The sequence below is a fragment of the Phalacrocorax aristotelis genome, chromosome 15 (assembly GCF_949628215.1).
Source record: "Phalacrocorax aristotelis chromosome 15, bGulAri2.1, whole genome shotgun sequence".
Classification (NCBI taxonomy): Eukaryota; Metazoa; Chordata; class Aves; order Suliformes; family Phalacrocoracidae; genus Phalacrocorax; species Phalacrocorax aristotelis.
Window position 1 is genome coordinate 1,438,176 of NC_134290.1, and position 25,946 is coordinate 1,464,121.

The following is a 25,946-nucleotide window of genomic DNA, read 5'->3' on the forward strand; positions in this document are numbered from 1 at the left end:
GGCCAAAGAAGAGAGGAAAGTTTGCGGCGCCGGTGGTGCGGGTGCGGCGGAGCGGGCGGGGCCGGGACCGGAGCCGGCGGCGGCGGCGCTTGGTCGGGGAGCAGCAGCCGGGGGGCCCCCGCTGGATTTTTGTAGGGGGGGTGGTATCGCCCCCTCCTTCTCCTCCCCCCAGGGGTGAAAGTGCAAGAGGAAGTGCAGCCGCTGCCATCTTTCCTCCGCTCCAAACACACAGGGACGGACGGAGCCGGCAGCCCGGAGCCGCAGCCGCCGGAGCCCCCCTCCCTCCCGGCTCGCTGCAGCCGCGCCGCGCACGCCCCTTCCCGCGGCGGCCTCCGCGGCCGCAGCGCCTCGTGGCGGCCGGGCCCGGGCGGAGCTCGCGCGCCGGCGGCGGCGGCCCCGCGCGGCGCGCGCCCCTCGGCCGCCCGAGCCTTTTGTCTCGCCCCCCCCCCCCGCAATCCCCTCGCGCTGTGCAGGGAGCGCAGCGCGCGCCGCCGCCGTCGGCCCGGACAGGGGCGGGGAGGAGGAGGCGGCGCGCGCCGCCGGGCGGCCTGAGAGCGCGCGCCCCCTGCGGGCGCCAGCGGGGCGGCGCAGCCCCATGGAGCGGGTGAGCGAAGCCGCCGCCTGCGGCCCCTCGGCGGGCTGCTACACCTACCAGGTGAGCCGGCACAGCGCCGACATGCTGCACAGCCTCAACCAGCAGCGCAAGAACGGCGGCCGCTTCTGCGACGTGCTCCTGCGCGTGGGCGACGAGAGCTTCCCGGCGCACCGGGCGGTGCTGGCCGCTTGCAGCGAGTACTTCGAGTCGGTGTTCAGCGCGCAGCTGGGCGACGGGGCAGGTGGCGGCGGCGGCGGCGGCGGCGCGGACGGGGGCGCGACGGAGGCGGCGGCGGCCGGCGGCGGGGCTGCGGCGGCGGCGGCCGGCGGGGTCCCCGGGGGCGGGCGGGAGCTGGAGATGCACACCATCAGCTCCAAGGTGTTCGGAGACATCCTGGACTTCGCCTACACGTCGCGCATCGTGGTGCGGCTGGAGAGCTTCCCGGAGCTCATGACGGCCGCGAAGTTCCTGCTGATGCGCTCTGTGATTGACATCTGCCAGGAGGTCATCAAGCAGTCCAATGTGCAGATCCTCGTGCCCCCCGCGCGCCCCGACATTATGCTCTTCCGTCCAGGGGCTGCTGACCTCGGCTTCCCACTTGACATGACCAACGGTGCCGCTTTGGCCCCCAATGGCAACGGCATTGCCGGTATGCCTGAAGACGAGGCCACGCGGGCTGCGCTCACGGCTGCGCAGTCCTCCCTCCCCGTTCTGCAGGGTGTGGACCGCCTGCCCATGGTGGCAGGACCTCTGTCCCCACCGCTGCTGGCCTCGCCCTTCCAGAACGTTGCTGCTAGTGCCCCCACTTTAAGCACCAAGAGGGGCAGAGGGCGTCCCCGTAAAGCCAATCTCTTGGACTCCATGATGTTTGGTACCCCGGGGGGCCTACGAGAGGCCGGTATCCTGCCTTGTGGCCTCTGTGGGAAAGTGTTTACGGATGCTAACCGTCTTCGTCAGCATGAGGCTCAACACGGGGTGACGAGCTTACAGCTGGGCTACATAGACATCCCACCCCCAAGACTGGGTGAGAACGGTGTCCCCGGTCAGGATGACCCTGATGCACCCCGAAAAAGAAGCAGGACGAGGAAACAGGTGGCCTGTGAGATCTGTGGCAAGATTTTTCGGGACGTGTACCACCTGAATCGGCACAAGCTGTCACACTCTGGCGAGAAGCCTTACTCTTGTCCGGTGTGTGGCTTACGGTTCAAACGGAAAGACAGGATGTCCTATCATGTTCGGTCTCATGATGGCTCTGTGGGAAAGCCCTACATCTGCCAGAGCTGCGGAAAAGGCTTTTCCAGGTAAGAGAGTGCGCGTAAGGACTGTAGACGCAACTGGAGACCTAGGAAGTTGTCTTTCCCGTCCCTTGGGAAGCAAGAGCAGTTTTGTGCTTAGGATATGGTTTGACTGTTCCATTTTAGAACATCTCGAGAAACGAGACTGCCATCGTTTCCGCCGGGACGCTGTTCTACAGTCTTTTGAAAGGGTTTAAAAGTAATTAAGTCATAGAACTGGGAGTCAGCCGGCTTCTGGGTAACATTCCCAGCTTTGTCCCAGGCCCCGTGCGTGCGTGTCCTTGGGCAGATCAGTCAGTCTCTCCCTCAGACGACCCTTCTGTGAAATGGGTATTGAAATAAATCACCTACCTCGCAGAAGCGTCTCGAGGCTACTCATTTGCAGGTAGTTTGAAGGTGCTGTTGAAGTGCAAAATATTAATACATCTCAAGATTATCATTTTTCTCGTATCCATTTTAAATTTTCTTTTTCTTAACTTCCCTTCATTTCTCTTAGTTCGTAATGTTTTTTATCACCCAAATGTGAAGGAAGAGGTGAGATTTCAAAGGCTGCAGCATCAAGTATCTTTTAATACATGATCTTTGTGTCCCTTGGGTTTACATCCTTCTGAAGGGGAGCCTGTTTCTGCCCTGCAACATACGTAAGATCTGTGCATTTAATGTTGCTGATTTTTTTGTTGTCGCTGTTTGTGGGAGTTAATTTAATAAGTAGCTTGATACACGTAGTCGTGTTAGCGGTATCTTTTAGTTGGAGTTAATGAATTTGAAACTTTTTTTGGAAGCTTGACGCTCGCTTTGAGACTAGAAGTAGTGGGGGGAGGGGGGCGCGCACGCTCTGTTACTTTCATAGCAGCAGTCGGTTTTCTACAGCGGTGGATTTGCTCTAACAGGAGGGAAGGAATCAAGGTACAAAAACAAGTCAAAAGGCTACTAGGGCTAGAATTGTCCCAGCCACATAAATGTAGGAACTGTGCCCCTGCTAGCTCTCTTTTTGATAGAGGGACTTTTTGTTACTGAAATAAACTAAGCAAATGTAGACTTTTTTTGTTGTTGAATCAGCAATAATTAGGGATGCATCTTCATAAGGACTGTAAATTCAGTGATGGAAAGTCTTAAACCGAAGATTTTTATCTGTAGCTAGAAGTGAAAATATTTTTCTTATTACAGTGTTACCTGGGATCATCTGCCAATTTGTTATTATTTTTATTCACGCTTAACGATTTCTGCTGTTGCTGTATGAGGGGTTTTTGTCAATGACGGAAAGTGAAAGATACGTGCTGAGTTCTCATTTTTCCCAGTAAGTTGATGTGAACAGGCAGGAACGCTGTTACCAAACGGCACACCAAGAATGTCCACATCTTCGTAAAACCCAAGTATGAATGAAAAGTAGAGACTCTTTAAGCTTCAGTACTCCGCCATAGGAGCAGCCAGAGGAAGTTGGAGCGTGATGACTGATTTTAGTATCCTTTCCTTCATTCAGTAGCCAGCCCTGAGGTTGCTAGGCTTGAGGTACCTAGAAGGACCCCATCCAACCAGTCTTTCTCGTTACACCGCTCCAGCCCACTTGCTGGAGCATCAGGTTTAACAGCCTAGCTGCAAAGTTCAGTCTATTTTGTCTGCAGTGCGTGAATTCCATCCCGCGCCCTCTCATTGGCGCAGCTGGAAAGTTGGGGGAGGAGAGGGTGGAGAACTTGTTTCCAAGCAGTTTTGGCCTCATACAATGAAAAGCTTTCTTCCCACTAGGAGAAACTCCCACCAGGAAAATCTGCAGCTATTCAGTCCTCTCTTCTTCAAAGTAGGCTTTGCTGGTTGTGAAGAATGGTCTAATTTTTTTTTTTCAGTAATAATTTGCTCTTCCATTGCACCTTCTAGCTGGGACCTTCAGAGCACTTTATTTGTATTAATGCAGTCTGCCCACCAAGTTGTGAGTTAGGACGGTATTTTGTCATCTTGTTGGTGGAAAATGTGTCACAGCAACAGAGTTTAGAGTCGGTCTTTTTGCACAGAGAGTGCTTAAAGTTGGCTTCTTACATCCGTGTTTGGGACATAAACCAAAAGGGTCTGATTTTTCAGGTATCCAGCAACTGAAAATTTAAGTGCCCTGATTGTCAGGATCTAAATAGCATTTTAGAAGGGGATGTGCAGGCTTGAAAACTTTAGCTTGTATTTCCTGTTCTCTTTGATCATTCAGTCATAGTTTCTTCCTGAGAAAATGCTGCCTTTTTAGTGAGTTGGAGAGGGTACTTATCAAGGTAGAGTCCCAGTTGTTGGTGATCTGCTTCTTGGAAAGTTAAATATCACGGCATTTTTAATAGATCCACCACTGGGATCTTATCTCTCTTTTTTGTTAAAATTGTACATTTATTTTTAGTATTTGTTTTAAGTATGCTTATGTGTATTTTCTTTTAAGGCCAGACCACTTGAACGGACACATCAAACAGGTGCATACCTCAGAGAGACCTCACAAGTGTCAGGTAGGAGCTGGAGGGGTTTAGACTGACGTACGGGTAACCTTTGGCATTGCATTTATGTGTGCAGGCAATCATGAAGTATCAGTAAAAACACCCTGTATGCCTGAATTGGGATAAATGTTTGTAAGTAACAGTGTTCAACAGCGACAGCTGCTTTACACCCCTCCCCAAGCCCCTTGTGTCACCTACAGCTTTGGTCCTCCTGCCTCCCTCCCCTCCTACCAGGTGTCCTTACCACTGCTCTGTCCCAGGCTTGCCCTGGCTCTCCTGCCCAGCGCCGTGTCCCTGGGCTTAGAGTCAGTGTCACAGAGGATTCCCTCCACTCCCCTCTCCCCCCCCTTTTTTTTTAATTACAGTTGTTGCCAACAGGAGGCTCCAATGCTGACTTCATTTTTTTAGAACAATTTCAACTAGAATTGGTAAATTATCACAACTTGCCAAGATACTCTTTTTTTTTTTCAAATCACGTAGCCTTCAGAACATTGCACTGAGCAAAATTGGAAGCTTTTTTTTTTAATCCCAGGGAGAATATAAATAACAGCATCACAGTATCCTTTGTAATACAATGTCATAATGTCGTATAGTGGTTTTTTTTACGGTTAATAAATTATTCATTATGGTTTGAAAGATCAAATCAAGAAAGTTATTTCATATTTCATTTCTAGAGAGATTGAAAAGGTGCCTGGAAGTATTAATTAAAACCAAAGTTCAGAATCAGCTTCCGCTATCACCCACTGACTTCACAGTTGTTGGGCAAACTTCTAAAAAACTTGTTGGGCTAACAGTCTCCATGCTTGGTCTCTGAAGAAAGATTTAATTAACATTTTATTTAAAGAAAGTTGGAGCAAGATAATTTTAATTTTCTTTGAAGACAGCAAAGGTTAAAGGATTTTTTTTCTTCTAAAATTTTTGACCACATTATCTGAACCTAGTCAATCCTACATGACTGCTGCCTTCTGGTCTGTGGGGTTTTTTTCCCACCTCTTGACACACCTCTCGACACACCTCTCCTGTGTTTCCTCCAAATTGTGAGAGTTTTGAAACATTTTGCAACTTTAATAATCCAGTGAACAGTTTTTCAGACATACAGAGCCATCTAAAGGTTTGTTGACCTTCATATGATCTGAGGAAGCCCAGCACCTTTGAAAATCAGCCTTCACGTTGATTTAACTGCATATCCTATATAACCCTTAGATTGGCTTAAGCTTCTTAAGATGATTTAGGGGTTATAGATTTATAGAAATTGGAAAATTCCACTCATAAAAAGACTTCATGATTCGGGGATAGCAAGGGGTCTAGGTGGATGAACTGAAGATGACAACAAATTTTTTTCCGTAAGTGTGTATTTGTGTGCAAGTGTGAAAATGCATGTTTAGGTCCCAAAAGAAACAGAAACTCATCAGTCTTTTGCCAGTTGATATCAAGGTTACTGAACGAATGCAGTTTATGAATTACATTGATAGACAGTAATTGTTCTTTGCCGGCTGATACCTGATAATCTTTTTATGGTTTTCTGATTAATTTAAGATAAAATACAAACGCTGTGTGAATCAGAGGCTACACTAAGAGCTAGAAAGTAAAGAAATATGGAAGCTAAGATTGTACAGCCAAGCTGAACTCCGCCTCCTCGCACAGATGTATTTTGTGATAGCAATTTCTGAGAACAGTCTTTCTCACTGTGTGTCGTTTAAAGTGCCATAACACCATACGCACTGTTCATTTCCTTTAAAAAGTATAGGCTATAGCTTACAAGCACCAGGACAGAGTTGAGGTTGTCATTCAGGCTTGGCTCATTCTTGATTTTTGACTGCTTAACCTTAGAAAGTTAGTTTTTCATTAATCTTAAGGTGTAGAAAATTTGTTGTGTGTCTTTGCAAAAATACTTTACAATCAGATTTAGAAAGTCGTCTTAAATGTGCACAGGCCTGATACACATGGTACAAACCACGGAAGGGAGGCTGTCGCACTGAAAATTTGTTTCAAATCTGAAAGCTGGTGTATAAATTGATAAAGTTCTCCATGTGATTATCTCATAACCAGTAACACTTCTGTTCCATGACGTGTATCTAAACACAGAATCTGGCCACCAAGAAGGAAAATAGCTTAATATTGGCACGTTGTTTCTCCATTTTCAATTCTCCTTTTCCATTGATTTTGTTTGGCAAATTAGCTCCCCGTGAGAGCAGTCTGAACAGCATTGAGCATCATTTTTGAACTTGTTGAGTTCCTGTTGAAAATTCCTGTTATTGTCATGCTTTGTTTATGTTTACTGCAAAAGAGAAGTACTCCGTCAGCAAACAGAGAAGCTTTCCAGAGTCCTCTGTCATAATGGCATTCTTGGAAGTGGTGCTTTATGACGATTTAAACAAAATCCACTGGCCGTTTCTCTGAGCCCTCATGTATCTTTGCAAACCAGCGGATATCTAATGTTTTGTTGGTATGGCATCGTGGTGCGGTTGGACCACCAAAACAGAAGTGTGTAGGTGTCAACCCAACTTCAGAATAAATAAAATTAAAGTATGAGAAGCAGGACAATTGTAAGCTGAACGTCACTGCAACAGCTACAGTTTTCAGTGTTCAGCATGTAATCCTGCACTCAGCCCGCTGAAATAATGGTTGAGTTTCACAGATCTTTGAAAAACTATCCAAAGTTCCAGCACCTGATGCCAGACAAAGACCCGATTCCAGCTTTTTCGTTACTGTTAAAATAGACTCAGAGTAGGGAAGGCCTCCACAGAGCTAAGGTAGCTGAGAAATGGGGTCCAAGAAGTGGCTTTGGTGTCCAGACAAGGTGCCATGTGGTGGTCTGGATATTTTCCCCTGGATTGTTGCACTGGTGATTTTTTTCTTTTTTTTTTTTTTTTTTAATTAAATCTGACAGCTGAGTTCTGGATGTAGGAGAAAGGGGTAAATCAGTTTTCTGGCCATGATGGGGTATCTCAGTTTGCAGACTCGTCATGGGAAGGAGTGAAGCTGGGTTGTTGGCTTTTGAGTGTGAATGGTACGGGAGTTAGGCTGCAGTTTGGGAGGAAATGGTGATCTGAAAAATCACTGGACATGAAAGAACAAGGGGAGAAAACAGGAGTTTGCTCCTTCTGAGAGACAGGAGACAGGTTGTTCTTCTGGCAATTTAAATGAAAAAGGAGAAAAACACAGGTTAAATTAAAGCACAACTTTTGACAAAGAAAAAGATCTAGTTATTTAAGTAAACCTAAAATCGGCATCCCAAGTCCAGTGCTTTTCCCCTTGATTTCAATGCAGAATGAGTTTCTTCCTGTCCTAATTTCTCTTACTTCCTGCCTATTAGCAGGAAAATGGCAGCCACCATGGAATAAGCTCAGAGACATCCACATCCATAGAAAAGTTGAAACTTCAAGAGGTATTTCTTAAACAATGTTTTTTAAACTTTATATATATTCTTTTTGATCTATTTATATACCTGTGCAATGTTTGATAGGAAAGCACTGGAGAGTTTTCTTCTATGATTAACAATTAATGATAAATACTTAGCACTCATTTAGCACTTCACATCTTTTGTAAAATAAAACCTTTTTTTTTTTTGCTCTATATCTTTTATAAATATTAACTATTTGAACATTAACTTTGGGGTTTTCTTTAAACCTAGTCCTGTCTCCCATTGTTATGATTCAGCTAAACTGATTCTTGCTTTCTCCGCTGGACTTAATTTTTTTTTTTAAGCTTCTTCGCAGATATATTTACTATATAGCTTATCCAAAGGTGAACTTTGCACATCTCAGCAGCAAGAGTGAGAAATCAAACACAGAAATGGTTATATTGCCTTTCCCTAAGCTTTCGACTTGATAAGTTCAATACGGGACAGATACGGTTTTACTTCTGGCATCCCTGTATTTACGTGGTTTGTCTCTGGTCTGCTTCATCAACTAATGCGCTCCCAATGCTTTTGTATGGATGCTTACTGTGGCTCAATATTTTTAGACTTACTGATGATGAATCTCTTGGCTGTCACCTTTGATTGTCTAGTTACATACCCTTAGTTGATATCCAACAGATTGATTGGTATCAGTGCTGGAATCCTGCCTTAAATGAGTGTTTCCCTCTAAGATCATTTTAGTAAGTGAAAGCTGCACCTGTTTTGCTCAGCGCTGTGTACTGAGATTTCAAATTAAGAGAAATCTTTCCTGTTCAAGAATTTGCCTCTTAATCTGCACTACTTGTAATTTATGAATCTTTGTCTGGTGAGCTTACTTAAACTGTGTGTATTGCAGAAATCCAGATCATTTCACTCTTGTCTTTTTAAGTTCATTAGGTCCTGATCCTCTGAGGTGCTAAGTCTTGTGCTTGCCTCAGCTCTCCGGGAGTTTACCATACTTTAGCATCTCATAGGATCGGACGAGTGTAAAGCCTGTTGAAATTGATAGGTGCTTTTCAGCTGCCTTCAATGTTTTTTGGATTAAGCTCTTGATTAACTAAATTATATAAATTTATATATGGGTTATCCTCTTCTGTACTGTCATTTTCACTTACTTGAAGTTATAATTTTGTAATTTTACTAGAATTGTTGCTTTAAAAAGTCCATCTCTGCCGAAACAGTTGTTTAATTACGCACTGACACTTGCAAAGTCAGAATATATCCAGTTCCCAGGTCACTTAATAGTCTCGTATTGTCTCTTAGGGGTTCTGGTTATACATTGTAAAACAGTTATTTTATATAAAGGTGGTATAAACGAAACACTGTACACTCTTGAATGTCACTGTTGCCCGCTTGGTCTGGTCATTCTAGTGTACGTTTGCTTTTGTTTTTCCTCTTGGACTTGTGAGCAGTGGTTCCAGACTATATCTTTAATAACTTGTACCGTGTATTGCTGGTGATTTATTTTCCTTCACAAGCCTTTCAGAACTGGCAGGGTGTTGTCGTAGGCTCTATACATGCCTGCCTGCCAATTGCTGTGACTATAAAAGTGGGAGGGAGCCTTCACTCGTCATATGGATTATGTCTGGGAAGTGGGCAAGTAGAATCAATATTATCTTGTGCCAAATCAAGCTTGTTTCATGCTAGTAAGTGGAATATGATACCTTGATCAGGGGTAAGTTATAAACAGATTACGGTGTCATGCAGTTATTTTGATACCTGCTCAGTTCTGAGGCTTCACTTTTGCAATCGGTCTGCACTGCTACTGTGGATACCGGGGTGGATCTTTTGCTGTCCTATGTCATATTCTCATCCCAGCAGTTCTCTGGTGCTTTGTTTGTATGTCTTCATACTCCAGAGGGATTCTGTGTGCTGATGCTAGATTGCTCAGACCAAAGAGTAAAATTTAGGACGATAACGGAGAGGACATTTTGAGTGGTCTAAAGTGATTGTAATGGCTCAGTGAAATAGCAGAATTTACTGTAAATGGAATGAAGTGGTTTGTGCTATTTCTTTTGTTAAATATTACTTAAAGTTAAATCCTCAGAGAGGAGCTGAGGCATTACAACTCTATCTTGATGTAAGTTTTACTGTCTGTAGTATGTTAGGGCTGTTTTCCTGCTTTCTAAATTCTTTCAAGTAGTAACATCACATCTTGTGCTGTATGTTGGTGATCTGAATTTTTTATCTGTGGGGAAATGGTTTGTTCATCCTGTCATTTGTGTGTTTGCACAGGCTCTAAGGTATTTACTGTAAAGCATACTAAATATATTGGACAATATCAGTGTTTTTAGCAGAGTTGACGAGTCACATGGTTCTCATTATACCTGCAGACTTGTAATGCTTCCTTTGCCACTCGTGACCGACTGCGCTCACACCTAGCATGTCATGAAGACAAAGTTCCATGCCAGGTGTGTGGGAAGTACTTGCGAGCCGCATATATGGCAGATCATTTGAAGAAACATAGTGAAGGACCAAGCAATTTCTGCACTATCTGTAACCGAGGTAATGAAGAAACTATTTTTTTATTTCAGTGGGACGGGACAACTGTTGAGGGAAGCTGTAAGGCTACGTGACTGCAACAGGAGGAGGTTATACCATATATGTGTAAATATTCTTTGTTTTTCTTATCAAATGCTTAACCTTGAAACTGGTGGAGCTTTAGGCCTGGCCTTTTTACATGGCTGATAGTTCCTGAAGAAACTCAGTTTAAATCTGAAGCAAATTGTTTCTAGACTGTTTTAAAAATTTTATTTGCTAAATAGCCAGATCCCTATAAAATAACCATGATGTGTTGCCTTGCCACTATTCACCATATACATTTTTTTCTACACCTGGTTAGACTTGAGTCCTTGCATTCAGTGTGGAAGAATTTTTGAAATACACACCAAGTTGAAAATTATACACTGTATGTAACAAAAAAATAATCTACATGATATTATCGGTCTTGCTTAACCTCCTGGTGCAGCAGTAGAGGCAAGCTGCTTCTCCCTCTTAACCCAAGAAATTGCTTTGTATTAATGTACATTTCTAAAACAATTTTTTTGAAGAGCACTAGAGATGTGCTTTACCTTTATTTGTACATATACAGCTTTTCATAGAGTCATAGGATATCTTGAGTTGGAAGGGACCCGTAAAGGTCATCAAGTCCAACTCTTGCTCCTTGCAGGACTACCTAAAACTAAACCATATGACTAAGAGCTTTTGAAGCTGTTCCATCTGTTTGTGATACTCTTCAGGTGGGGAGAGTTGTAAATTTAGCCTTTGTGGGATGTAAGGCAAGCTGGAAAAATGATTTTGACTTATTGGTGTCTTTATTTTTTTTTTTAATGATTAATACACAACTTCAAAATATATTGTTGGCTCACAGGCGTACATACCTAGTAAGCGTAGGAGAGGTTGCTGATGTGTTTTGGGATCTTGTTTTTTCTGATGAGTCATTTTTTTATGATGTGTGTTCCCTTTTCTAATTTGAGAGAGGTGAAATCTTTTGAGAGAAGAAAGCTTTTCTTTATTTAAAGTGAGGCCTCTACAGAGAGCTTTTGGATGACTAGGAGTTGATGAGTAGTGAGGGACGTTAAATTGCAAGGGAGGTATTTCCAGTAGTTGAACTGTCTGTTAGGTCCTGAAAATGAAGTTAACAGTTTGAGTGGAAGAGGCATCTGGGCTGAAAAGCTTCAGATTCTGAAACTCCAGGTGCATGGTACAAAATGAAGCTTGGCCTCCTTTTCAGCTGAAGGCCTATCTTCTGGAAAACTGCTTAAGCTTATCCCTGTTATTTTTGGGGTAACAATGTAGAAGATGCTATCCAAGATCCAGGTGCTGTCCTGTTCTCCTTCAGCTGAACCTGGTGCCAAAGAGAAACTCATATGGGTTGGGAGGAATTGTCTCCTTTCCAAGATTTGTAAGCTTGCGTTTCCACTTCCCTGCCGCTGCGTGTCAGTGCAGCCTCTTGCCAAAGTCAGCCGGCCTGACAAAGGCAGATCTTGCATTCAGACAATGAAATAACTGAATGGTTTATTCACATTTTACAGGTTTAAATGTACAGTGGAAATTTAAATAAAATACACACTTCTCTGTAGAAGGATAGGGAGCCTGTTGTACAGCAAACTTTGAGCAATTACTATCTTCTTACAGTTTGTATATTTCATGCTTGTTGCCAGAATTTGGTCTGCTGTGAATTTCAGTTTACATCAGTGCTTAGAAAACATAATTAATCTGGTGAATTATTGTTAAATATCTACTCAGTGTTAAAATTCATAGGAAAGGGAAGTTATGGATTGGATTTGTCAAACAACTGTGTTATGAACTCATTCTTATAGGCTGTGAGTTTTGATTATAGATTTATGATCCCTGACAGCAGAATTTTTAATCCAAAGCATTCTAGAATCAAATTCTAATGTTCATTGTTTTAAATAGATATATTTTAAATTGTAGAGCCTGGCAACATGAATTATGGTGGAAAATTTCTGGATTAGAAACATCTATTCCATGGCATTGGTGCAGTCAGAAGCTACGCACCATCCCTCCAACTGCGATTGTGCCGTGGCTGGGGTGCTTCGGCAACGGGGTTTTGTTTTATTCCTCCCTCAGCTAACGCGCTGCTGTGTTTTTGAATTGGGATTTAGCTAGTGCTGGATATAGTAATTGTCAAACAAGAATGCTCAAGCTGCTCGTAGAGAGAATTTGGGGGTTTGGCCCACCAAAAAAAAAAGAACCCCAACCTGGATAAAAAGGTGGCTCTTACAGAGCTGAACATATCCTAGTGTTAAAGACAGAGCTTAGAACCCCTCAGTTTATCCCATCAGACTGAGGGCTTTTGTGTGGAACATCATCAAGTGTCTCACCTTCCTTTGAATGTTTAACAGATTTAGGAGATGAGGAACTCGGTAACTCCCTGAGAGCAGTAGCCCCTGGTTTGCCATGTCATGCGTGTACCCATCTGCTGATTTTATTTGTTTGTTTATTTTATAAAATGGCAGTATGTCCAAAAACTACCATCTGTGGTTTGATGTTTGTTCCAAGTTATTTTCTTACCTAGGGTCTTTATGCTTAGAATAATTATGGAAGCAATTAAATCTTGTTAAATCAGGGAAGCTGTGCAATGGTTTTTTCCTGGGATTTTCTGTTTGGGTTTTGGTTGTTTGGTTTGGTGGTGTTTTTTTTTTTTAAGAATTCATCTAAAATGTGCTTATGAAAACTAATCCTCACTTTTTGAGACAAATTCTCTTTAATCAGTTTAAATAAAAAAGACCAGCTCCTGCTTTGTTGTTATATAATCTTCTATTACCATACTTAGGAACTTTATTTGCTTATGTGGGCTTTTTCAGAGAATTTAAGAGATTATTGACTGTGGCAAGTCTAGAGCTCGTGCTTTGCAATAACCTGTGCAACTCAGAAGATTCATTTTCTGTTTCAGACACATACGCGTTGTTTGTTTCACAGAAATCAAATTAGTTAGGAGAAGGGTAAATATTCCAATCTCGTTAGATTTTTTTTTTTTTTACTATAAGATGAATTCATGTCTATTTCTTGGTGGATACAGAGCTGATTAAAGCAAGACACGTTCTCTGGATGTTCCAGCTAAATCTAAATTAGAATTTTTGAAAAAGGAGCAACCTGCAATTATTTCTATAGTCTGTCTCCTTACAGATGTTATCTAAGAGATCAAGGGATAGATCCCATTTATATAAAGCAGATCATTTCCTCTCTATACATGTTTTTAATGTTGGTATGAAGAAATATAATCTGCTCTGCAAAGCTAAGAGATGTGTACGGGTAAAGCAATAACTACGTTCCCCCTTTGAAAAAACCTGCCACTTTATCCTCTGCATTAGCCTGACTTTGTTTTTAAAAAGATTTTTAAAAGTAAAGGATTGTTGTCTGTGAATCCATCATCTTCCTGGGACAGGCATTTATAATTAAGGTCTGGTGAAAAAAAAAAATAGACCAGTGCTAGTGCTTCAGAAAAAAATTAGGATGAAAACAAAAAAAAATCTCACTTCCTATGAAGCAGTTGGCATTCTTACTGCTTTGATGGAAGTCGATGACTCACATGTTCATCTGCCAAGTGCATAAAGGGGAGCTAACACACTTTGCAGGCAGTTTTCATTATATAAAACAATGTACTCTACAAATAGAATTGCAGGGTTCAGAAAAAATATTGTCTAGCAGAGATTACAACTTCAGATTTTCCTGTGTCTATTGTAGTGTAGGAAAACACTGAATACCTGTATGTAGTCCTTTTTAATGGCTGGCAGTGAGATTTCAATGCATCGCTACGTGAAGAGGCTCATCTCAGCACGCGTGTGGTTATTAGACACATGTATGAAGTAAGGGAAGTACCTTGTAGTTGGAAGTATCACCGTTATATCTGCACATTGTATTCTTTTCTCTACCAGTCAAACGTTGGTCCTTTCCATGTCTGCAGTGAATTTTTGGTATTTAGAAAAATATATTCCCTTGTGGCCCAGTGAGATACTCAGTACAGCATTTTGTGTCTGAGGGTAGGTCTTGCACTATTTCAGAGGATAACATCCTTACATTCATTCCCTGGATGACTGGCCTAGGTGATTCTGCTCCATTCTGTTTTGAGAGTCATATGTTCTTGGTTTCCTCAGTTGTGATGTATCTACTACTTCTGCGCTTTTTGTCTTCAACTCAGGGGTCTGCAGTAACTCTTATTCATTCTCGGCAACCTCCCCTTTTCCCCCTTCGGCAGGTTGCTGTGGAGTTTTGTCTTGCTCTGCAGGTCCTGTGTGTATAATTCTTAATAACCCCTGAATGCTCTTTGATCGTGGCTTTGAAGAAGAGTCTGGGTAGAGGGATATTCTGTTGGGTAGGCCCAGGGAATTCTAGTGTAAAGCTACATTCCTTGTTAAATTCAGCACCTGAAACTAACAGCTGCTCTCAGAAAATCCACCGGAGAGGCGTGCCAGTGTGGGTTTTGCATCCTTCCTAACATATTACAAATCATCAAATGTAAATGCAGTTATATCACTGTAAAAATGGCTTTACAGTAGTATATCTATTCATATTTAAAGTGAAGCATTGGTATGGAAGTTCTCTTGCAAGGGCTTGTGCTGTAAATGCTGTAAGGGTTTAAAAAAAATCTAGGTCTTGGGTTTTCTCTATCCAGAAAGGGAATCTGGAACTCTGTGTCTGTGATGGTGAAACTTGTGTTGTGTTCTCATTTGTTAAAGGAAAATGTTTCTAACATGAAAGTGTGATAATATTCTGTTCAAAATTTAATTGAAAATTAAGGTGGTTGTTGAAAGGCTTACACGTGTAGGAAGTCTTTAAAACTCTGTCCTCCTTGTGCCTTGTATATGGTCCAAATGTGCTAGTACTAATTGCAAATCTTATTCAAATCTGAATTTAAAAACATTCCAAAACATATGTGAGAGAATTTATTGCATTAAAGGAAAAGGCCGTATTTGTGAGACTTCAAAAACAATTTTAAAAAGCACATGCACAAATGAAAAAACTGTTTTGTTCAGAAATCAGTTCTTGGAATATATGGTTTTGATTTCAGTGGTTTACAGATCAGAGCTAATAGAAATATTGAAATTTTATTTTAGGGTTTTGGCATTTTATTTGTTAACTGCAGACAAAACATGAGTTTTAGTATGTTTTTAAAAAACTCAGGATGAGCTGAGTAGAGGAAATATTTTTCAAAAATTATGCTAGGACAGAACTGTGTACCTTAAAAACTCCGTAGTTTTAGCTTTCTGCCTTCTGGGAGTTACTATAAATGCTAGAAACCTAAGGGGAAAGCACACTGTGTACCAAAGAGGGGTGTTACTAAATGGCATTCCTGCAAATCTTATCAGCATAAAATAAACTAATTTGCACTATCTTCCGAAGTATTATCAGATGATTAAGGCATTTTTAATTAAAATAAATAAAATGTCACAAAGATGGTGAAGAGACATGGGTGCCTTTGTGTATCTGCCCTTTTTTCCCCGAAAGTTTCGTGTCACCTCCTAGGTTTGCTTACATAGGATTTGTTTCTCAAGGAGGCTGTTCTTTCATCACGACTTCCAAAAAGCAAATGAAGTCTAATGAAAGGTATGCATTGCATTCGTTGCCCGGTTATGCCTAGGAATTCTACTTGAGCATGTTGTAGGTAACCAGAAATCAAGCTAGTATAATGGCAACTTGGTAACAGGGAGTAGCAGCAAGAGAAAGATTAAAACAATAGGGAAGGCAGATGTGTGTCTTTGCTGGTGGCAGGATCTCATCTCCTTTTATCTTGTTTAGGTTTCTCCTCTGCCTCCTACTTAAAGGTCCATGTTAAAACCCACCACGGTGTTCCCCTTCCCCAGGTCTCCAGGCACCAGGAGTCCATCCCGAATGGGGGAGCAGCGTTCCACTGCGTCAGGACCTATGGCATCAAAGGCAAGAGACTCGCTGCTCTGCACCTTGCTCTGTGCAGAACTTTGTGTTGTGGGATGTTGGGCTGGGTGGGAGGAAGGACAGCGATAATACTGGAAAGAAGCTTAGGGAGATGCAGAGAAATCACATAGCGTCACAAGAACACATGCCTGTTCTTGGCTAGCCGGTTTAACAAGCCTGGGGGAAGGAGATGGACCCGTAAGGGTATATGAATTTTTGGCAGCTTCTTTGATTTTAGAGATTGAAAAGTCAGTTAGTTCATCTTGAGCATCTTCCTAGGCACAGTCAGTATTTGAATTTTGCAGATCCTTGACGGTTCTTTAGTGCCACTATACTTGAGTCTTGCGTCAGTCAAATCATGTTTCTGATTTCCCATGAAGGAAGGGGGAGCCACAGAACGCAGTTCATAAAGATTCTTGAGCAGTGAAAGCAATGTTCATCCTCAGGCTGATGAGGAGCCACGCAACTATCTGTAGTTAAACTTCCTCTTCTTAATGCTGTTGTTGGGGAGGAGAGGTAGAAGGTGATAATAATAGTACCGTTACTTTTTTTTTTTTTAACCTGCATTTAACTTCTTGGAAAAAAAAAAACCAGATGTAGGAATAGCTAAAGAGTGTTTAACTTCTGAATATGTAAAGCTGTATGTTAATCTATGTAGAATAGCTTGCTTTTTGCTTCTTGGTTTGAGCTGTCAGTATTCCCAGTGAAGCTGAAACATCAGAAAATTCTCCAAAACCATGGTTGTCCCAAAAAGTTACTTTTCTTTTTTTTTCTTGCCCAGGAGGACACAGCAGGCTGGGTTGAACAAAGTCTGTGCCAGCAGAAAGCTACAGGGTGTAATTTTTTTCTGTTGAAGTCCTGATAGAGTTACTACAGAAGCCCTTTGGTTTTGGGTGGTGTGCTCGCTTGACAAGAGATTTACTCAGCTCAGTGGTGTATTGATTTCATGCGTATCCTGTTTGGTTTGTAACGTTGAGTCCAGAGCAAATGTGTCTTTCGGGTTGTGCCAAGTGGTTCTTTGGTCTTTTAGAGTTAATAGTAGATACAGCTTATTTGTATTCAGAGCCTTGTTTGGGGAGTACGTCTGGGTTTCCCACGCTCATTCATATGCGCTGAGCAAAAAGTGTGGACAAACTTTCTTGGCGTACGGCCAGAGGAGAACAGGGAACACTCCAAACATATCAACAGCTTTGCCAGGATAAGTATCCAAACAACTTAAAATAGTGTCCCTAACCTCTCTCCTGTTTCACGCTACAGTATTTAAAGATGAAACAGTTTTGAGATTACGAAGTTCACTTCTAAAAACGTTGTGCTTAACTTGTGAAAAAAGAGTTCCTCAAAGGCTAAATGGAATTGCGCTTCTTAAATTGCAGTTGCTCACTGCTGTTTTGCTGAGTATTTCCAGGTCTCTTCACATCTTGCTGCAGCCTGTTTTACTTTATTAGGTTTCTAGGCTCTTCCCCAAAGTATCAGCAAAATTTCAGAAGTGTGGGAGTGACTTTTGCAGTTAAAAACTCATCATTAGGTCCATTCTTTTGTAGTGCCTGAGGTATCCACGTTGTGAGACATCTTTGGGACTCAAAAAAGTATTATATAAACCAGAGACCCATTATGGATGCATTCAGTATCATGACAAATCCATAATAAGAACCTGGGTGTCGCTCTGATAGCAGCCCAGCGGTTTGTAAAGAGGACCTGTGGTAAAGGGCCTTAGAATATGAGGGATGGCGATGTTAAGTGTGTGTCATTCTGTTGTCACAGGCATTAGTGAAAGCAGGTGGTAACCAATATCGTCTGTTTGGATGCATGTTAAATAATCTTTGAGGAGATAAGATTCTGAAAATTTCTCTCTTTTCTTTTTCCCGTAGAAGGCCAGAAATGTTCACATTCGGACCCGATTGAGAGTTCTGATTCATACGGAGACCTCTCTGACACCAGTGACCTCAAGACTCCTGAGAAACAGAGCACCAATGGGTCCTTCTCGTGTGACATGGCAGTCAGCAAAAACAAAATGGAGACGGAAGGAGAGAAGAAGTACCCTTGCCCTGAATGTGGCAGCTTTTTCAGATCAAAGTCTTACCTGAACAAACACATACAGAAAGTTCACGTCAGGGCCCTCGGTGGCCCATTGGGGGACCTCGGTCCTGCTCTAGGATCCCCCTTTTCACCCCAACAGAACATGTCTCTCCTGGAGTCATTTGGGTTTCAGATCGTCCAGTCAGCATTTGCATCATCCCTAGTGGATCCAGAGGTCGACCAGCAACCAATGGGGCCAGAGGGGAAATGAGATCAGTTTGATCTTAACAAAGCAAAGCAGCAGTCTGGCTATAATGATAAGATGCTGTGAACGAAAGAGGAAGTAATGAAATTTGGTTCTATAGCTGAGAAATTTTTATTCATTTTAGCTTCCCTCTTTGTCTTATGCCCTACCCCACCTTTAAACCTTCACTGAGGAGAGGGAAAAAATGCTTCTTAGCTGATAAATTACAGAAGATGGTGACCTTGAATATGAGACATGACCTAAAACACCAAATGGAGCTTTAGAGGTTGCTGCTGGTGTTTTGTCATGATCCTCTAGAATAAACAGAAGTTGCCAGCACTGATCTGAGAATTAGTCCTAGTGACTGAGGCACCTGGGGAGCTACAGCTACAGGGAGCTATGCTTTTGTTCTCTCTCTATTCCCCACCTCCCCTAACCTACCCCAGAAAAACAGTAAGTTTTAAAAACAGACCCATTATTGACCCATTATTGAATATAACATTAAGTAAAATGCCCCATGGTACCTAGAAGGTTACAATGCAGTTGTCCGTTTTAAAACAGAAAAATGTAAAGAAGGTGAGAGAATTTGAACCCCTTCTGCCATTTGTGAGGCTGTGAGTGCTGCAGCAGGAATGAACTGCTGAGAAAAATCATTCAGAACAGGTTGGTTTTGTTACTTTTAACCATTAAACTTGCTGTCAGGTTTTTAATTCTCTATTATTATTTTAGGACCTGTTGTAGTGAATTGCTACTGAAAAGCCGGCCTAAGGTGATACACAGAGCACTCTTAAGGCAGCAGTCACATTAGGGTTAGTATTAATTTTTTTTTTTAGATGTACCATAATTAATAACTTGGCTAGTTGATTGTTTTAAGTCTATGAAAGAAATAGTTTTATGGAGGGAAAAAAAAAAAGGAAGGAAAAATACCATTGCAGTCTGGTTGACTGGTGCTCATTTTTCATGTGGGGACCTAGGGTATAAACATGATCAGCTATCGGGCTAACACTATGTACCACTGACTTGTTTAGTGTGAATAAACCCAGGGGTTCACAGAGTGATTTTGGTTTAATTGGATTGGACTGTATTAAAGAAGTTAGTATGTTACTTTGCATCCCCTCGTCTTGTCTGGTTTTTGAGCAATTTAGCCACCTGTCCAAAAGGTGTGCGAATGAGAACCAGTAAATAAGACATTAATCCCTCTCCACACTGTACTGTATTCTCAGTGACCCGGGCTTTTTGGCTAGAGTTGTGCTGTCCTGATCTGCCTCCAGTCAGGTTTGCAAAAGCCAGTCTTAATCCTTTCTTTTCCAAAGAAGAAGGTTTCTGCTATAAGAGATGGGAATTGCAAACAGCGTATCTCTGAAAAAGAATTGATTACAAAATGCAGAGAAGCTGGGCTCTAGGCTGTTGGAGGTTCCATTTAATCTGAAAATACCACTTGTGCAGAAATAATGTCCTTTCTGGCCCTCTCTCTCCTCCCTTGTAACTTGTCAAGGTCTTTATGTACCAAACCCAGGTATAAATGTTGTTTAACTAACGCAGGGTTAGGAGTTAGGAATACTCTGAGTTATAATTATGGTTCTGCTGTTGATGCTCAAGGTCACATAGGACAGCTCACTGAGTTTATTCCTTAATTTCCCATCTGTGAAAAGTTTTCTCACAATTTTTGTGAGGGTTAATGAGCAAAGGTTTAAGCAGTGATTTGGTAAACTAAGTTGCTCTGTGTACGGAATGTTTCTAGAAGGGCCATTCTGAAGAGCCCAAGTCCCACACCAAACTTGCATTCTATGAAACAATAACTGTCTCCATCATTAATACAGTGCTGGAGCAGGGTAGACCACCTCAGACCAGGACCGACATCCTCTGCAGGAGATATGTCTGTATTAAATGTGAACGTAGCCACAAACTGCTATTGCGCCGCAACTTGTGTTGCCCAGGTGCTCCTAATCCGAACCCTGCAACTAGTCCATAACTGAAATAAGACACATTCCTGTTCTGGTTTTATGTTAGAAGTATAGAGCCTTTTGTAAGTATATGGATTTTTGGAATGATGTTCTAAATTCTACAGACTGGGAAGCCCCAGCTTCTCTCTTAGAAGAAGCTACTTTTATTGTACTTGCTCTTGAGTATTGTAAACGAAGGATGAATAATCAATGGTTTTCTGTTTATAGCACCAGCACTTTCTAAATTGAGAGCATGTTGCAGTGGACTTGATGTTTTGCTATTAATCTGTGTTGGGAGACTGAAGGACATGTTCTTCTCCATTCATCTTCCCCAGACTCCCTGGAATAGGTATGAGTCTTATTTAAAAGAGAAAGAAATCCCAAACCAAACCAACCCACCTTCAAACTAGAGCTTGATGGAATTGCTCTTGCTGTACTGGTAAGCTTAGTTGACAAGTAGAAACAGGACATTTCGGAAAGGTAACAAAACATTGTAAAATACCTTACAAATCTAGACCATGATGAGACAACCTTGTAAGCTGCTAAGCAAATCAAGATAGAGCAGGCTTTCCAGTCAGCATGACAATTTATTGGGATTAGCAAATGCAACTGCAGTCACTCTGATTTACTAGTAGTATCTAAGTCACCAGGAAAATTTCTGTTGAGTTGAGGCTGTATTCTTGAAGACATGAGAAGTTTGTGTTCCAGAGGTTCCTATATGCACTCAAAGAGAGTGCACTAGTCGTAAAATCCAACTTCAAAAGCCAAGTCCAGAATATATGACATTTCATGCTACATTTAGCTCCACTGACTTTAGTGTTACTAGTGGGTTGAATTTTGGTCATGTGTATCAGAATTTAATTTTGAACGCTACAGAATTTGACCTGATGAAACAAATGAAAAGCCTTGAACTAAAAAGGAAGCCTTCTAAAACACTAACTGTGCATTTTGCTTGTCAAAGAAAATGCTTACTAAGTTGTCATGAATACATTGAATGAAAGCTACTTACTTCTCAGTCTAGTGGACAGGAAAACAATGAGGCAGGAAGCTAACAATCCTGAAATGACAGTTCTGGATCATCCTAGTGTAAATGGGAGGGATTTGCACCAGCACAAGGTGGGTGCAGACTAACACCAGCAGTAGGTTGGGCAGATCTTTAGCAGTGGTGTTTTCAGAGCTTTTTTGCTTCTTTGGGGGCATATTCCATTCTGGGTAGTAATTTAATCTACATGCAAATTCTTTATGTTCTGTACTTTGGGAAGCGTCTGCTTCTCATAGAGCAGAAGACAGATCCAAACAGAAAACTCAGCCTCGTAAGTTCAGGGTTCAAAGGGAAATAATTAGCATGCCCTGAGCTGCAACCTCACGTAATTTGTTTCTGTTACATTTTTAACCAGTGTATCAGTGTGTAGGTGAATGGGCCAGCCCTCCTTTCCTTGTCATCTTCTTTGGTGGGACTGCAATGCAATGTTGGAGTCAGCACACTTCTCTGCCAAGAAGGAAACTTCAGTTCATACAAATTTTTATAATCAGAGTTGTAGTATTTCTTTGTATTATAGGGAGTCCTTAAACCCCTCAACTGAGGCTCAGACCCTTGTATATTAGGTATGATGAAAACATCTTCAACCATTTATAATTTAAACAATAAAGATAGACAAGAAAGGAATAGATGCTTATAGGTGATGAGTGAAATAAAGATGAAGGTCTAAAACCCGCTTGCATGTATGCTTAAGTGTTGTGTTGAATATAGGGGCACAGACTTATCATCAGGCTTCTTTTGTTGCCTGAAATAATTTATCTTTATGTACTGTTAATCCACCACAAATGCAAGGTAAAGCGATTTAATGTGAATTTATTCCATACTGAGTTAAGTGACATTACCTTGCATTTTTCATGTGCTAGACGTGTGCAAACAGACTTACTAGTGTGGCTCACCTGATGCGTGGTAATGTGGTGTGTGTGAGCTCTCAACCTTAAGTGATTTGCCCGTGATGACGTGGGAAATTGATAGCAGAACCAGAAATTGAACACAGATTTTCCTTCTCTCAATCCAGTGCCTTAACTATAGTAGGGCAAAGTATTATATGGTGGGGGGGGGATGATCATTTTGTTTGTTTTTTAAAGCCTAGAACTATAAGATGGTGTGGAGTTGGTCTTCCTACCAATCTTTTGAATAATTGCAAATGCCCAGTCACGATTTTAGACCTGTTTGAGTGCCAGTGACTTAGGGAATATTTGTTTTTCTCCCCACATATTCCCTGAAATTATTGTTCCTCCCTCAACTGCTGTCAGCAGTAAGGAATGACTTGAATAGAAGAGCTGTGTAACTGAATGTCTGTCTAACTCAACTAATTGAATTGATAGTATGAAAGCTAACCTAGATTTTGTAGGCTCTGTTGTAACTTTAGTGTCTTGTTTTTTCACTAAATCTTTGTTCCTAGAAATCAATATCTGAATTTATGTCTTGAGTCTGGAGTGGGGTACCACTTTCAGCTTTAATTTTTTTTTAAGGTGCTTGCTTGAGGAAGTAGATGCCAAAGTAAACTTCAAAGGAACTCCAGACTTCAGTGTTGGAAGAATGAATGGAGAGCAAGAGCTCTCTTTGGGTTTCATGAGAGAGAAATGGACAAAGTAAAAAAACAGCTACCAAAATTTTAAGTAATGAAACAGGAAAGGCTTTTATCACCCACAGAAATAATCAGGTATTTTCAATTGTTCAGCATGGCAGAAACTCTGAGAGCAAGTGCCAAACAAAATCATGGAATGTATTGGCTTTTCCAGCATTAGGAATATACCTTATGAATACCATTATGAATATTTTAATGTAAATTAAGCCAGCTTTGTACCATTCACCTTTTGCCTGGGCACAGTACCTGAGTTTTAGTTGAATAGAACATAAGCTCACAGTGAATCTCTGAGCTTATGCTCTCAGTTCCACACCGAGAGGCAAAACAAATGAGCAACCCAATAGGAAAACTTAGAAGGGAAAACATATTCTGGAAGATTCCCACGTCCCCTGAGAGGCTCACGGTTTTCATCCTGAACATCCTTTTCAAAACAAGATCCTTCAGCTGTTGTGAATGAGCCTTTGGGAACAGATTTGGCTTTCGGCCCAATCTGCTGCTCCCTGTCCCTGTAGGAGGGCTGGAGCGCTGAGCCCAGACCCACCGGGGCTGCAGCCTGAGGCCACATTTACTGTTGCAATCAGCAGCAGCAACATGGGCATGTCTTCCTGCCTGCTCCTGCTCCCCTGACACCTTCGCCCTCCGCACATTCCTGCGACAGTGTGGTACCTACTCGGGTATACACAGCTCTGCAAATAACTGTTAGCTATAAAACAAACCAGAGAACTATTTGGCTAAAAAGAAACAAACAAAAAAAACCTTAGGAATGGTTATGTGATGTAACTGCGAAGTGGTGCAGAACAGGAGCAGGAACCGTGGCTGTAAGGGGTTGTGGTGATGGCTGGATTGGTTGAAGCATGTTAGTAAAAAACCACAGTTGTTCGCTCTGTGGTAGTGAATAATGACTGGTTGGTTGTAAAGAATTAACACACCTTTTGTCATCTCTAGCCTCTTCCTGTGTTTTGTTCCCATCTATAAAATGAGATGATAACCCTTGGGTAAGAACGTTTCAAGGTTTGATTGACGTACCAAACTGCTGCACAATTCTGTTGCCGGATTCTGCCGCAAACGTTTGGCCTCACTGACTTCAGGTGTAATGCGAAGTTAAACACTTGGCCATGTTTTTCCTGAAAGGTGAAATATTTAAATTCATTTAAAGACTGGCCGGCACTATTGGTCTACTCTCAGGGTTTATGTAAATTAAGCTTTTCCTGGGTGGCCTCTCTACTTGTAATGCAGTTTTGGAGGCCTGGAAGTGCTCTGAGCTGAGATGTGCTAAAGGAAGGAGGTAACTGGGGTCTCACTGACATTCCAGTGACTCCCTCCCAGCTCCTGGGTTCCACGCGGACCATGGGGTCACTCCGTACAGCCACCGGCAGCCATAAATGCTCTTGAGCTTCCTGCATCACATAGTGAGCTTGGGTAAGTGCTCTGATAATAAATCAGTCTCATGCTTGCTAATGGCTGCTGTGTCTACAAACTGGTGCCTTCTTCAGGCAATTTTTACGTGCCCTCTGCAAAGTTGTCAGACTGACTGCTGGCTCGTAAATGATCAACCAAGCCTTGCTCTTGGGCTCAGAATTTCTCTTCAGTACTGTTGTAATCTGAAAGGTTGCTGCAATTAGTGCAAATACACAGTGTAAGAGAGAAAATAAAAAGCTGTTCTCAGATGTCCTGTAGAGTGAACAACTGAAACATGAGTGTGGGATGAGCCAGGAGAACTGGCGTTTTTCCCTGGCTGCACGCCATATGGAAGAGACAGTGCCTTGGAAGGGAAGGAGCAGAAAAGTTTGCCATTGGCTCTGATGAATCCCAATCCTGCTTCTACTGAAGGTGTTGGGAATCCTCCCATTGGCTTCGGTGTGAGCAAGAAAGGATCTTAGGTGAGGATGGATGACTCTTTCCCTACTTGAATGAAGTCTCTTGCCTATTTATGGGCCTGCTTCTATTGAAACCGAGCCTGTTTTAGCCTTTTTGGGTTCTTAGGGACCTGTTTGTATAAAGCAACTTACCTACCTATCTTTTTTTTTCTATTCTGTGTATTTTTTTGTATGTTCTGTTGGAAGGTGAAGCCTCTGTAGAAGGGGATACAAAAACTGATTTTTAAATAGTAATAAACCAAAAGAGAATTAAACTGTGCAGGCTGCATGCATTCATTTCCCGGAGATGGAGAGCAGAGACCGTGAGTGCAGAGATACAGCCTGTATTTCTCGTATCTCAAAATCTTCCTCTTTTCAGAGAGAGTTCCTGCCTTTGCTTATCTCCACAGCTCTACGTGAAAACCCATAGCATCGTGAGCAGGTTGCACATTGTGTATCAGGACGGCCTTATTCTGACTAAAAAATGGTGCTGTGTGATTAAATGTCTTACATTCTTATAGCATAAGTGGTTGGAATAACAAGTGTAAGTGAAATTGTCTTCACTTAGGCAGTGGAAATAAAAATGAGCCAAGATATATAAATATATTTTTGCAATGCTTCTGGCCGGCCTGCCCGAGGTGCGAGGTCATTAGTCAGGCACACTGTGTTCTGACTTGACACCATTGTATTCTAAAGAGAAGTGCGAAGTGTGAGGTGAAACTTTACTAATCCTTTATCCCTTCCTGGTCTTTTTGCCTCCTTGCGGCATTACCAGTTTGAGCCCTAACTTTCTAAAAGAACAGCAAATCAGGACCAAAATAACAACAGAGGTTTGCCCTATTCTGTAAACATACTTAAGGAACAGAGTCTTCGCTTTTGTAAATAGATGTTAAAAAGTCCACGTGCATATATGAGAGTCATGAAAAAGGCTCTTTCTGCATGCCTATGGCATGGGTGCAACCCAAAGGGAAAATAAAGAGGTTCGCCTTTCTACGCAGGAAAGGGCAACTTCCCAAAATAAAGAACTCCTCCCCCAGCCTTCAGGCAAACACCTGTGGAGAGAGGTCTTTCACAGTACCTACGTGCCAATGGTTTTATCTGCTTTCAGGTC

The 25,946-nt window shown here is 42.1% G+C and overlaps 1 protein-coding gene across 6 annotated transcripts; it reads left to right on the forward strand.

The window, feature by feature from the left end:
* PATZ1 (POZ/BTB and AT hook containing zinc finger 1) lies at window positions 1–25,115 on the forward strand. 6 transcript variants are annotated; one of them, XM_075110398.1, is made up of 6 exons: window positions 4–1,896; window positions 4,301–4,364; window positions 7,672–7,740; window positions 10,086–10,257; window positions 16,015–16,152; window positions 18,018–25,115. In XM_075110398.1, the coding sequence occupies exons 1-6, from the start codon at window positions 596–598 to the stop codon at window positions 18,434–18,436; spliced, it is 2,163 nt and encodes a 720-aa protein (XP_074966499.1). In that variant the 5' UTR covers window positions 4–595; the 3' UTR covers window positions 18,437–25,115. The 6 variants fall into 6 exon arrangements, with proteins under 6 accessions (XP_074966503.1, XP_074966502.1, XP_074966499.1 ...); XM_075110397.1 differs by having other exon boundaries at window positions 5–1,896; window positions 7,669–7,740; XM_075110402.1 differs by lacking the exon at window positions 7,672–7,740 and having other exon boundaries at window positions 1–1,896; window positions 16,080–16,152.
* The last annotated feature ends 831 nt before the right edge of the window (window positions 25,116–25,946 follow it).